Below are 13,798 nucleotides of genomic sequence, written 5' to 3' on the forward strand. Positions count from 1 at the left end.
TTGTCTTTGCCTCAATTGTGGGGCACCACACCCAAACAACTCTTTTCATATAGACTATTCTAATTATTTCTCAGTGTCCCTTCTTCTGTCACTCTGCAGATCAATATAACAACCACTCCTTAGCTCAAGACCTCCATTGGTTACCATCGCATCTAGAAAGAAATCCTAAATCCTAAACATGGCCTGCAAAAGTCTCTGTGATCTGACCCTTGATAAACTATTCAATTCTATTTGCTATCACCCTCTTCCTTATTCACATGCTACAGCCACAAAAACTTCTTGCCATTCTTCGAAGACATCAAACTTTTTCCCAAATCAGGCCTTTTAACTTGCTGTTATTTATACTTGAGTATTCCTACCCCAGATCTTCCCACAGCCTATGTGCTCAAATGTCACCTCCTCTGAGAAGCTTTCCCTGACTATTCAAGTTAAAATAGCTTCTTCCCTGTAGCCACTCTCTGTTCCATTACTCTGCTTTATTTTCTTCCTAGTATTTATAACTATTTGAAATTATGTTGTTCATTTGCCTACTTTTCTTTAACTGTGTTTCTGCACTAGAACATGTGCTTTCTGAGATCAGGGACTTTCTCTGTTTAGATTATTACTAAATCTCAATGCCTAGAACATTGCCAGACATATAGTAGGTAAACATTACTAAATATATAATCTGTAAAAATAACTCCTGTGTCCTCAATTCTGGAAAGGGAGATGATGATTAGAAACCATTGCAGGAGAAAATTCAAGTGTATCATTCTAGTGTTCAATTCAAATGTATTATTTGGATTAAAATTTCACTTGATTTTATTACTTTTATTACTTTTGACTGTAGTGATTTTCCCACCAAATTTGGGGCTGGGATTAGGAAGGGAAGGAGCAACAATGTCTTAGTCCTTGTTTTTAAATAAATGTTAAAATAACAAACTCATTAGCTCTCTCCAACTCCGAAAGGAAGAACATGTTCACATAACAGTATACACATAACAGTATTTGTATTTCACCTTTTCTTCGGGGAACTGTATTGTAATAAACACACCTGTATATAAGGTGTGTATAAGGTGGGTTGTAAATTTTGAAGTCTTCGTTTTCTGATAGGATGCCCTAAAGGCAAACTCAGGGTGATGTATGAGCTATATTATGTTATTCTATTAGACCTAATCTTCTCAGTATATCTTACTTGAAAGAAAATACAATAGGGTCATAAGATCACATAAAATTAAAATTACACAAAGTAGCAAAAGTGTGTTCTAGGGTTCATACCTGTCAATTAGTAAAAATTCACCCCTCCTATTGATTTACATTTTCTTCCTTCATTAAGATAAGTCGTACTTTAAAAAAAATGTTATTGAGAATTTTGGGGAGATCAGAGGCAAACTTTCTACTCTTTCTGTAGTGGGAATGCAGTAGCAGTGAAGTTTCACTTAACTGCTTTCTAACGTGGCACGTCCAAATCCTAAACTGCTTTATGTATAGGCTGAAGACCAATACACACCAGGGGTATGGTTCTTGGTCTGCCATTGTTTTTAGAAATCCTATTCTTTTTTTGCCCCTGTGAAAATATTCCAAATGATGTAAACCCTTTTGTAGAACATAACTGGGACTAAGAACTTTAGAACTTTAAGATTTCTATCAAAAGATTGACAATAAAACTAATAATACTTTATTTTAAACAAGCAGTTTGGAGGTAGAACAATGGAAAGGTTGTATTTAAAATTTGGTGCCACGTTAGAAACCAAATTGCATTCTTTATGCCAACTCATCATGCTTTATATACTCCATATATACCATAATACTCTACTGTAATATAGTATATGTATTTAAAACATGAAACATAAAAGTATATGTATTCTGGAAAATTTTCCCAAGTATATATATATATAGGACAACACATTTCATATATCCATCCTTTTCATATATGTTTTGAAAATATAGAAACAGAAAAGGAAATATATTCTCTTTTCTTCAGTCACTGCAGCTCAGTTGCAATAAATCTGAGGTCATTCTATTCTCTGGTTCCATTCCATTATTTTAGTACGATGTTTTCCAGGGTGATATATGTTATCACTTAAAGTCTGGAGCAGTTAAGTGAAAATATTGAGTTAATTTTAAGAAAAATAATGTTATTTTGTTCATTTGACAAACACTTATTGACAATCTCCTATATGTTTGGCACGATTCTAAGTGCAAAGAGTAATGTGAGAAACCAAATAGGAAATTTCTTTCCCTTTTGAAATCTATATTCTAGTGAGGAAAGGGATGATGAACAAGTAAACAAATACATATACAATAAAACATGAAGGAGTCATAAGAGATATGAAGAAAAATAAAGCCAGGTAAGAGGATACTTGGGCTGGAACCTGAGTGAAGTGATGAAGGCAACATGCCCAAGCTCTGAGTTAAGCAAATTCAAGACAGAGGTGGGGTGTGAGGGCCCTGATGGAATGGGGTAGAAGAATGTATGGAGTTAGACATCAGAGGCAAATTGAGGACAGCACTTTAGAGGATTTATCACACTATGAGAGGAAGTGAAAAATGGGATGGTAGCTGGTGGGGATGAGGGGTGGTCAAAGGAAATTTTTTGTAATGAGGAAATGTGGCAGTGTGTTTATACACTGATGGAAAAGGTAATGATGCTGAAGAGAGAAAAAGTTTAGAAGCAAAATCTTCAAATAAAGGGGGGAAATTAGAATTCAGTGCAAACATGAAGATTTGTTATTACGATTAGACTGTATTATTTGAAGTAGGAGAGAAGAGAAAATGTAATTAATAGTGTGGTTAGTATGTAGACATGTCAAGACTGTGAAATTGTATTCAAATTTGCTAACTTTTGGAAAACTGTGGTCTTTAGTACTGAAGATGGGCAAGGGAACATTTCAGATTGAGGAAAATACTTGGAAAACAACAGAATGCCCAATGTGTTTGTCTTTTTATACTTAAGGTTATAAAATCATCACATACACACCAAATTTTTTTATCTCCCTATCAAGTAGATGTTTTGTCCCTATTTAGAGAGAAAGCTTTAGATTACAGAGATCATGTGAACTGCCCGAGCCTTCACAGTTAACATAAGGCCGTGAGCTCACGCTAGGACTTGACTCTGTATTCCCAACAATGAGGAAAGGAAAGCCAAATATTACTTGGTTAATTTCTTCAGAAATTAGCTTTAAATAATCAAAGATCTAAGTCTGGTGTTGTTCTGACCTCCATTTCCCACCACACCTCCACCCCCGCGGAAACCCAGGGGCAGGATGAGGCATGAAGCCAATCTGGATATTATTATTATTATATTAGGTTTATTGTACTACTCAAGTCAGGGCAAAGAGCCACAGGTTCCTTTGGGAAGCAAGGTTTGTCTGAATTCTTTTTCTGGGCTGCCTCGTGGAACTGCAATACCCAACTTAATTGGATGGGTGACAACCTTAAACTCCACCTACATTCAAATCCTCGGGACACCTCCCGGCACTGGGCTCTGGGAGGACACGGGCTGAGCTCACACCACCGGACTTGCTCGCATGCTTTCCCAGCTGTGTTCGCAGGGCAGGAACATGAGAAGTCATCCCACAGGGAATAGCACACACCTCCGTTGTGACAGGGGTTGCACTGAGCAGAAAAGAAAGCAAAGGCATAAAAAGCACTGGTAACTAACTGCGGAAATAGTAAAGGCAAGACCCCATAACTGCTATTTTTTAAATGCTAATTTTCTACATATTTACACTTTGAACTTTTTATATCCATTGGGTAACAAATGGAATAAAACTTACTACCATTGCCAACTCTTCTCTAAAAGAGAAATGGGGAGAGAAAGAAACAAAAAGAAAGAGATGAAATAAGAAAGAGAAAATAGATAAAGCCGATTTTTTACAACACAAGGAGGATTTTAAAAGGTGTAATAACATTCTCTGGAGGGGCACCTGGGTGGCTCAGTTGGTTAAGCGTCTGCCTTTGGCTTAGGTCATGATCCCAGGGTTCTGGAATCGAGCCCCACATCGGGCTCCCTGCTGGGCAGGAAGCCTGCTTCTCCCTCTCCCGCTCCCCCTGCTTGTGTTCCCCTCTCTCGCTGTCTCTCTCTCTCTGTCAAATAAATAAATAAAATGTTAAAAAAAAAAAAAAGAAACATTCTCTGGAATTTCCAAGTTACCAGGCACTTTCAATCACACCAATTACCATTTGAGGTAGAGGTTATTACTCCTGTTTGCACTAATGAGGAAGCAGAGGACCCTCTTGTTACCCAAGATCCTAATAGAAAAACAAACGTTGAAGCTTGGTACCTAGATCCTCTGGGTCCAGATACAGTGACCTCTTCAGTTGCCCTGCCTCTCAGTCAGAGACATACTATTATTATCCAAGTTCTTAAAATGTTTCTCACAAAATATCCAAAATGAAAGTATTTAAAAGGGAATTTCTGAAAGCTGAGATGGTATTGATCTCAGTCCCACTGTTAAGATGTGATTTAGGTGAGTTATATAACCTTTCTAAACTTCAATTTCCTTATCTGCAAATGACGTAAATGGGTAATAACAATGCCTATTGTACACAGCAGTCCTTCAACAGAATTAAATGGATTCATCTATGTAAAGTAGTGTCTGGCACATTGGCAGTTCTCCTCAAGTAATGTTAACATGATTCATTTTTGTACATTTAGAAGCAAGCCCAGTGCATGGCAATAGTCAGAGCTCAATAAATGTTCAACAGATATAAATGTGTTTCCTTTCAAAGGTCATGCAGAGCTGACAAATTCACATATTTAAATAGTGTTTGGAAGAGCATACAAAATACAGAAAGTAAAACGTAGCCTCAGGGAAAATATATTTCAGAGAATTTTAAATCCAACTACCAGAAGAAAGTCACCACTCAGGGTTTTTGTTGTTGACTTCATAGTCAAAAACGGTAGTTGGGCGTTTAATATAAATGATATGATCTCTTCCAAAATGAATTAATTCAGTTAAACCTCTGGGATGCCATTAAGAGTTTGGGGATTAAAATACTATTATTCTTGAGCAATTTGTTTGTTGTGGCAGTAGAAGCATGTGGCTGGAGTTATCTTGGATGGTTAAATAGACCATGATGCCATCAAGATCAAGGCCATTTTTTTATGGCTCCATATAATTCCCCCAGTCTTGCTGGAAAAATATTGATGAAGTGTTATTCTATGGCTGGTGGGTCAGTAACATTATCTTCACATACAAAGAATGGTTATAACAAATTATTTAATGAAACAACAGTTTAGCATACAATATAGGTGTAGTTGGTGTGAATAATCCTACCTTGCACATGTTGTCTCCAGGACAGCCGTGGGTCACATTGACAAGAATTGGATTGTGGGATGCATTGTTTGTTGAATTTGGGAAGAATTCCAGATTTTGGTTGTTTAATCTTATATCTTGGATACAGCCTTTAAAGAAGCCACCATTAGCTTCCGTCTCTGGTCTGTCAGGCAGGCCACCGATGTAGATGACATCTCCTTTTTGGATTTTCCATGTAGGGACAGAAATAAATCCTAGGTTTTGTGAAGACTGATATAGTTCAATTTTATTTGGCTTGATTTTCAAAGATATCAAGTGGACATTTCCATCACTAAGAATGAACTGTACTACTAACTTGGAAGAACCTGGATGCAGCATTGCTAGTCTGCCATACTCTAGCCAAACACGGATGTATTGATAAGTGCTCTTTTCCAAAGCTAGGAGTAAGCCTGATGGTCGATGTGTTCGAACAAACATAGAGATGGTAAAGTTCTCTCCATAATTCTTGTCAAGATTAAAAGCAGCATATCCAGTGGAGTCATCCTGGCCAAATCTGCCTGCCACATACTCTTCAGTGTCAAAATAGAGCAGGAGAAACAAAGAAGAAACACTTTAAGACTCACAAGTAAGAAGGGCCAGAAGATGAACACACACACACACACACACCCATATATATTTTTTTAAAGTTTAGAACAGGCTTATTCAGTAGAATGACAATTTGGTCTCATTTCTCAAAACTTCTGAGTTTACTGAAATGTAATCAGTTTATTGACTTTTCTGAAAATAACTACATTTTGGTTTATAGTTTATAGTTGAGGCCCATTGATCACAAAACGGAAAGAGAAAAGATCTCCGTGCTGATAAACTTAAGATTTACCTCTCCTTCACTGCTCTAAAATGCTGGGGTTTAATGGTGGAATATCAGATACTACTGTCCTCCAACTTAGTGGAAGAAATTTGAGGAATAAGATCTCTTACTGTAACATCTCAAAGCAGACTGTTCAGGCATCTGTCATCTTTGCTATTTGAGGACATGCTGAAGCAAATGTCATTACTTCTAATCATTCTTTCTAAAGGACAGAAATCAAGAATTAGATTTGCAAATCCTCTTTGGGGATGATACTCCAAATAATAATAATAAAAGGCAAGGGAGTTGAACAAAGAAAGAGGAATCTTCCCTCTATGGTCCTGGTTGGGAGAGGCATGGGAGACAGACAAATAGAAGAAGGGAGGCAAAGATGAGCATTGAACTCACCCAGAATTTCCTGTTTAAAGAAGTTAGTAATGCACTAATATGGCAATACTATCGGTATACATCAACTCAAGAAAACTCTCGAGATGTATAAAAATGAACCCTTACCTTCCAAAATATTGATGATATTGTAGGAACTAAAGTTCCTGTGGGTTTTTTTTTTTTTTTTTGAGAGAGAGAGAGAGTGACTGGGGGTAGGGTGGGCAGAGGGAGAGGGAGAGAGAGAGAATCTTACTGATGCAGACTCCACGCCCAGTGCAGAGCCTGACACGGGGCTTGCTCTCACTACCCCAAGATCATGACCACAAGATCTTGACTTGAACTGAAATCAAGAGTCAGATGCTTAACCAACTGAGCCACCCAGGTGCCCCTAATGTTCCTGTCTTCTTAAAGCTTATATTCTAGTTGGTGGATGCAGACCAGGCACAGATAAAGAAACAAACTATGTAGCATGTCAGGTGTTGATAAGTCTTTAGGTATAGAATAAATCAGGTAGGGAAAGGGAACAGGGAGGGCTGGGCGTAGAAGTAGAGTTGCGATTTTTTAATAAAGTAGTGAGAGAAGTACTCTCTGAGAAGATAACATTTGAATGAGAATGGAAAGAAGGTAGAGATATTGTTGCAGAAACTTCAGAGAGAAGGGATGGTGGCTTGGATCCATGGTAACGGAGGAGGTGATGAGAAATAGTCAGATTTTGGAAATAATCAGATTTTGGAAATATTTTGAAGGAAATATCATGAAGAACCTACGTGATTTTCTAGGGCAAGTATTTCCATTTGCAGAAACTGAAAAGAAAACAAGAGGAACAGATCTGGGGGGAAAGTGAGAGTCCACATTAAATTTGGATGGAACTGTCTAGATTTGAGATGCACCTATCAAGGTGGAACTGTCTAGTAAACAGCCATAGAGGTGCAGAGGAGACATTCTGGGGTAGCTATAATTATTTTGGATTTGTCAGTGTAATTAATGCTATTTAAAGCCACAAGACTGGATGAGATCATCAAGAGAGTGAGTATACGCAGAGAAAAGAACAGGTCCAAGAACTGAGTCCTTAAGCACCAAACATTTGGATTTGGAGGTCAAGGAGATGACAAAAGAGCAGTAGTAAGATAGGAGGAGAAACAAGGGAGAGTGATGTCCCATAAGCCTAGTGAGGAACGAGTTTGTCAAGAAGAGGGAGTAGTTAACTGCGTTTACTCTTGCTGCAATGGTATCCCATCAAGAGAGTTGCAGTAAGATGAGGACTAAAAATGGACCACTGAACTCTGTAATCTAGAAATCACTGATGAATGTGATGAGAGAGGTCTTGAAGAGATGGCTATCTTCAAGTTTTTACATTCCAATGCTAACCAGAAACAAGACAGATTTTACCATATTTCATTGTGTTTAAATATCGTCATGGTCCAGTTGAAGTTTGGGCAAAGGTAAGACATATTTTAGTGTAGCTGAACTACAGTTAAAACTTGCTTAGGCAACCATCTGTGTTTGAAGACCTCTTGCATAAAAGGCTACATTTTCAGAACTCTGACTTGATTTTCTACAGAAATATTGCATTTTTGAATCTGCATTTGGAGACCACCTGCTCCAGGCAACTACAGGTAGCTTTCAAAGTGTACTGTTAAATAAAATAACCCATTGGAAGAGGTTAACATCTCTGAATACACTGCAGCACTTTCATATGAGATAAATGTTTAATAGGAAAATGTGGCTCCTGAAGCTCCTGAGGTTTGAGAATATGCACAAAATCATTCAACCTCATGGGTGTTCGGGACCCTGCTGGTCATCCTAGAATGCCTGCAGATCACTCTGTGGATCCAAATTAAAAGACAGAACACAGAACTCTTTTAGGGTTTTTTTTGTGTGTGTGGTGTTTTGTTTTGTTTTGTTTTGTTTTCTCAGAAGCTTGAGTCTCCAGCAATCCCATTGTTCTTCAGAAATCACAAGCAAGTAGTCGGAGGAGGTGATTTACTACATGATTTTTAGAAACACCCGAAGCCATGTATGACTTGTTGTGAACATGGGAGGAATGATTCTCAATGGTGTTGTTGATATGTCATGAAGAGGGATGGCAAACGCAGATGAAAAATATGCTTCAAGTTCTAATGATTGGTAGACTAGGACAAGGTGAAATTTACTAAGAATAAATAAAAGCTTCTTGCTTCTAAATGTACCTCACTTAGGGTGGAAGAAGCAGGATTCTATGGCACCATGAGTAAGAATGACTCAAAGTGAGCCAAGCGTAGAACGTGGTTGCCAAAAAGTCAAAGTAATATTAGGCTGCAAACAGAAGAACATTGTCTAGAAAGAAAGAGGTTATAGTCCTGTGTCACTCTGCATCATCAGGCACATCTAGGAACCAGATAAGTAAATTTATTCCAAAGCAAGCAACAAGCAAGCAGCTGATGAAGTGTCTGAACGTTACGTCATATGGAAAACATTAAAAGAAACTGGATATGTTTAGCATGATAGAAGTGATGGCTTGGATGGTATAAGATACTTCAAATATTGAACTCTTCTCAAGAAGAAGACATGTAAGATTTATATTAGTATGATTTCAAGAGTTATAATGCTGCCAATGAATGAAAGCTATAAGTAATCATATTTTATTTCAGTATAAGAAACAACCTTGGGGCAGTTTTTGGCAAGATAGAATAAATGAGTTCTTCATTCCTAAAAGTGTGTAAACAGAAGTTTGGTCACTACCCTCGGCAGGCACAATAGTTTAAAAAATACAGTCATAGAGTGAAGCCTCTTCTATATCTAAGAAATTGCAACTCTAACTGGGTAAGAGTCTCAAAGTCTAGATGTATGACTGAAGAGAAAACATATGTAAATTGCCTCTACAAATAAAAAATATTCTCTAGAAGGCAAGAGGTCTTCATTCTGAACAGTATCTTGGCAGCTCCGTGGTCTTATACACAGCCAACACAAGAAGATACATTGAGACAGTTCTGGGAACTGAGCTTTGAGAAACACTTTCCAGAACTCCCCTTATTGAGACATTTGATTATTTTTAAAAAGATCAATGTAAAAATATTGTAAATCTCCATGTCATTCATGTTTAGTCAGCCAACTAAATCCTCCATCCATCCTGCTTGTTCATTGCGATGGGTTGGGAAATACTGAGCCAAGATCAAGAACTGAAGGAAGTTTGCCTTGGTAAATGTTAGTACCTCTCCTCCCTCCTGCGTGTATGTGTGCAATGGTAGAAAGGCTCCCTCTTCTCTCTGCAGCTTGTAAGCCTCTTCTGTAATGAGAATAAACTCCCCAGCAAACATAATAACACCAGTACAGAATATTTTAGTTTTATGACTGAGGCAATATGAAAAATATAATCTTTCTTAAACTTATATTAAGAAGTTTTGGGAAAGAAAAGATTTTATAGAACTCCCTCCCTATACAGGTCACTTTTGAAGCCAAGCATTTCCACGAGGATTGAACAGTTTCAAATAGTGTGGGGGTGGGTGGGGGGGGATAAGGAAACTGCGGGAAGTAGGGCACGTAACGAATTCAGGAACTTGGTTTAAAAACATCATAATTTTCCAAGTTGGAATAAATAAACTAAAGAAAACCAGAACCCACTGGATTGGCATCCCTTGAAACTATTTACCAGGACAGCTAGCATCACCGTGGTCAGTATTAACCTATGGGTCGCTGCATTTGGAAACCAGTCAAAACGAGTCAGCATCTGTTTGTTATTTTGTATATGTAGTAAAAATATTGCCGTGGGTCAATTAATTTTTTCTTCAAAAAGTGAACAGTGCCTCAGCATAATTTCCCCTTTAAAAAAAAATCACAAAACAACCTGCCATTCTATTTAAAATATTACATTGAGCTAGTAGATGCCATACCTCATTGTCAAACAGGTCCATGATTTGCAATGAATATTGTGGTTGGGGCGGGGGAGACCCATGAATAGTTTCTAATAACTCTTAGCCATTCATACATGGAATAGGGTATAGGCTAAGACTGGTTTTAATTTTACTTCATATAAAGCAGAGAAGACTATTTACCAGATGTTGTCCTACTTCAAGTTGCTCTAAAATCTTAGGGTAAATTACAGCTGAACTTCAAAGCAGTCTGTTGCAATTACCTCTTAGACATTTTCAAGGCATGATAATAATAAAAAGAAACAGGTATGTATTGATCACTATCAACAGCAGTCTTTGGAACGATGTTGGAAGTTTAGGATTTTAAAATACATTTCAAGCTGTGATTTGCTAAAAAAATCAGGTCAATTAGTTTATGGTATCTATAAAATTTCACTGTTGTTACTATCCACATTTTTTTTCTTTTTTTTTCCTTAGGACACCTATGTAGAATATCCATTTCCTCCAAAGCAGCTCTGGAAAATATACCTCTGAATAGAATCAGTGGTTTATAAAAGTGCTAAACATAAACATGAATTTGGAGCAAGTGTGAATTGCATAGAACAGAAAGCAAGGAAGTAAATATTTCCTAAGAGTCTACTATGCCCAAGACATTGTGCCAATACTTGGCATTGACTAATTTCGTGTCTAATGGTCCTTTTTTCCAAAAGATTATCTCTCTTTTAAATACGATTTACAATACATTTCTGACACCACAAATTGTAATAGCACTTTGTAAACACATCAAGATAAAAACTCATTTAGGTAGGAGCTATCTGCCTTTTTTTTTTTTTTTTTTTTTTTACTTCTCTGCATGAATGACACCCTGGTGTCTAATGAATACACTCAAAATTAATTAATGCACATTACTAGTCTCTTCTTTTTTTCTCGTCAGTTGGCAACCAGAAGCAGAAGTCCTGAGGGGTCATTACGTTTCACAACAGGAGAGGCAGACTGGCTGTTTTGTTACTGTGATGCTGTGAGGCACAGCACTCCTGACTGCCCCGCCTTCCCTCACCTCTCAGGCAGTTGGGGCCTTTGTAGGGCCTGTAGCAATCACATTGGTAATTAAGCCACAAGTTGCTGCAGCGTCCTCTGTTTTGACAAGGTTGTCTTTCACACCAATCCTTTCTCACACAGCCTGCCTTGACATTTAAAGAGGAGCCAGATGAAATATCCTCCAGAGTAATGTGATTCGAATCAATTTTAACGTCTCGGAGACAGCCTACAAATGAAGGTGTGGATGGTATATTATAGACATTAAGCAGAGCAATGCCGTTGCTGGTCATTCCTCCCGGCAAACCACCCAAAAAGGAGTTTTGAAAAGCACATATTGATTGATCACTTTCAAATGGAGAAGGAGCTTTCGTGATGCATTTCTCCTTACAAGAGTTGTCAAGTAAAGTTAGGGTCACAGCCTCTGCAAACATCACCTCCACTGAATGCCATTCCCCATCGCTGGTGTTGTGGGAAATGTGGAGGAGCACCTTTGACTGATGATTGACTTGGATTGATAGGTGAATGTAGCCACTTAGCAACTCCAGCATTATAAACATGTCCCTGTTGCCTCGGAAAAGTAGAAGGGCCATTGGCTGAACAGTCTGGAACCCGAGGGCTATGTTACAAACTAAGCCCTTGCCTGTAACTGGGCCACTTGTGATCCACAGGAAGCCATTGCCCTCAAAAGAAAGTGTGGTGACAAGTTCACACAATGACCCAGTATAGCCGGAGGGACATAGGCAGCTGAATCCATGCTGGCCATTTTGGAAGTGAGGGATGCATATTCCATTATTCAGACATTGGTGATGGGTACAGCCCAGGAGAATATCAGAACAGTTCCTTCCTCCATAAAACGTTCCCGAGTGGTTATCAAATGGGCAATGGCAAGTATAATGACCAGGCAAGTTCTCACAAGTACCACCATTTTGGCAAGGGTTTGGAGAGCATTCATCAATGTCTTCTTCACAGTGGATTCCTGTTAAATAATAAAGAATAGGTTGAAATTGTATATATTCAGATCAGAAATGGAAGTTCACATAATTTCCATGTATAATCAGTGGAAGTGAAGAGCTAGCTCAGGTTTAAGACCATAATGGAATAAAATGTAAATAGTTATTGAGGAAGTTAAAATCGATTATATCATTCTGTGTGTGTTGTGCAGACAAGTGCAGTCACGGAAGACCCTGAATTCTTCCTCTAGAAATAAACTATTTGCCAAATATAGGGGTTGACTCAAACTACTATTGTCAGACAAGTATCTGGAACTCAATGTCATAAAAATGATAAAAGAGAAAAAGTGATGCTTGATACAAATTATTTGGAGACTTCATTCTCTGATAGTGTATATCCTGTCCCAGGCTGCTTTTACTCTATTCTACTTGAAATTGGCGATTTTGCCTCTTACCTTATTTTTACTTCCCCATGATCCCTAAAACCAAAGTTTGTCAGATACATAGATAGTCTAGACAACCCTCACCATGGACAGCTTCTAAGATGAATGGAAGGCCCTGTTTCCTCCTTTCCATAATTCTAGTATAAACCATGAAATATATCCCATAACATGCTCTGTCTTACAGTTTTAACTTCACTTTCTTTCACTCTTTTTCCTGATTCCAAGTCTCTAGTTAGAGAATTATTAGAATTCACGCAATCAAAGTAACAAGAAGAAATACAACACCTTTCAAGAGTGATGGTTATTGCTTTTCTAGTTCAAATGAACAAATAGGATGACAACAATATGCACTATATGGTTTCCCTGACACCTTCACCCACATAATGTGTCTGTGCCTACCTAGTCTTCCAAAGTTTGCAGGGCAGATTTTTCTTAGCTCTCTTTCACAGAAGATACTGAGACCTAGAAAGACTGAAGTCTAAACTCCAAAGCACTCCCACAATCGGCTTTCTAGGTTTTTAAAATCCAATCTGACATTATCTGTTCTTTAACTGACAAATTTGGTGCATTCTCATTTGTTGTCATTACTAATATGTGTTCTTATTTTCCCATTTTATCCCATGCCCAAACATATGTATTAAAAGTACATAAAACATAAAACATATAAAATATTAAGTATTAAATTTAAATTATAGAAATTTAATCAAAGGCTCCTATATTGAAGCGTTGGATCTGAATCCCAGAGAGGCCGCGAGCAGGTTACATTTGCTTTTTGTGTCTCCGTTTTCTCATCCGTAAGATGGTGTTAATAATAGTCCTTACATCACAGGGCTTTTAAAAGTTAGAATTACTCTCACATCTTATATGATGATCATATAACATGATCATAAGACGATTATAACATTGCTTGATATATAATAAATTCTCAGTAAGTGTTGGCTGTTATTAAAAAGTGATAACCAAAGGAAATACCCTCTAATGATAAAATTCAAATAGTACTATAGTCATTGAGAGAGACTGTTTGGAAGGTATGGGCATATGGAGT

The 13,798-nt window shown here is 37.7% G+C and overlaps 1 protein-coding gene across 4 annotated transcripts in view; it reads right to left on the minus strand.

The window, feature by feature from the left end:
• The window catches only part of CRB1 (crumbs cell polarity complex component 1), a 211,892-nt gene that overhangs the window by 40,607 nt on the left and 157,487 nt on the right, over nt 1-13,798 (minus strand). For 3 of the 4 annotated variants that reach the window (XM_088016844.1, XM_028120378.2, XM_028120379.1), the window contains 3 exons: nt 11,380-12,336; nt 5,262-5,809; nt 3,432-3,597 (listed from right to left, as the gene is read on the minus strand). In XM_088016844.1, coding sequence (XP_087872970.1) covers nt 3,432-3,597; nt 5,262-5,809; nt 11,380-12,336 — 1,671 coding nt within the window. The remainder of the gene's footprint in view (nt 1-3,431; nt 3,598-5,261; nt 5,810-11,379; nt 12,337-13,798) is intronic. The other variant, XM_028120380.1, reaches the window with a different exon arrangement.

This window comes from Eumetopias jubatus, unplaced genomic scaffold, assembly GCF_037043125.1.
Source record: "Eumetopias jubatus isolate StellerSeaLion01/CBP00866 unplaced genomic scaffold, mEumJub1_p1.0 scaffold_12, whole genome shotgun sequence".
Classification (NCBI taxonomy): domain Eukaryota; kingdom Metazoa; phylum Chordata; class Mammalia; order Carnivora; family Otariidae; genus Eumetopias; species Eumetopias jubatus.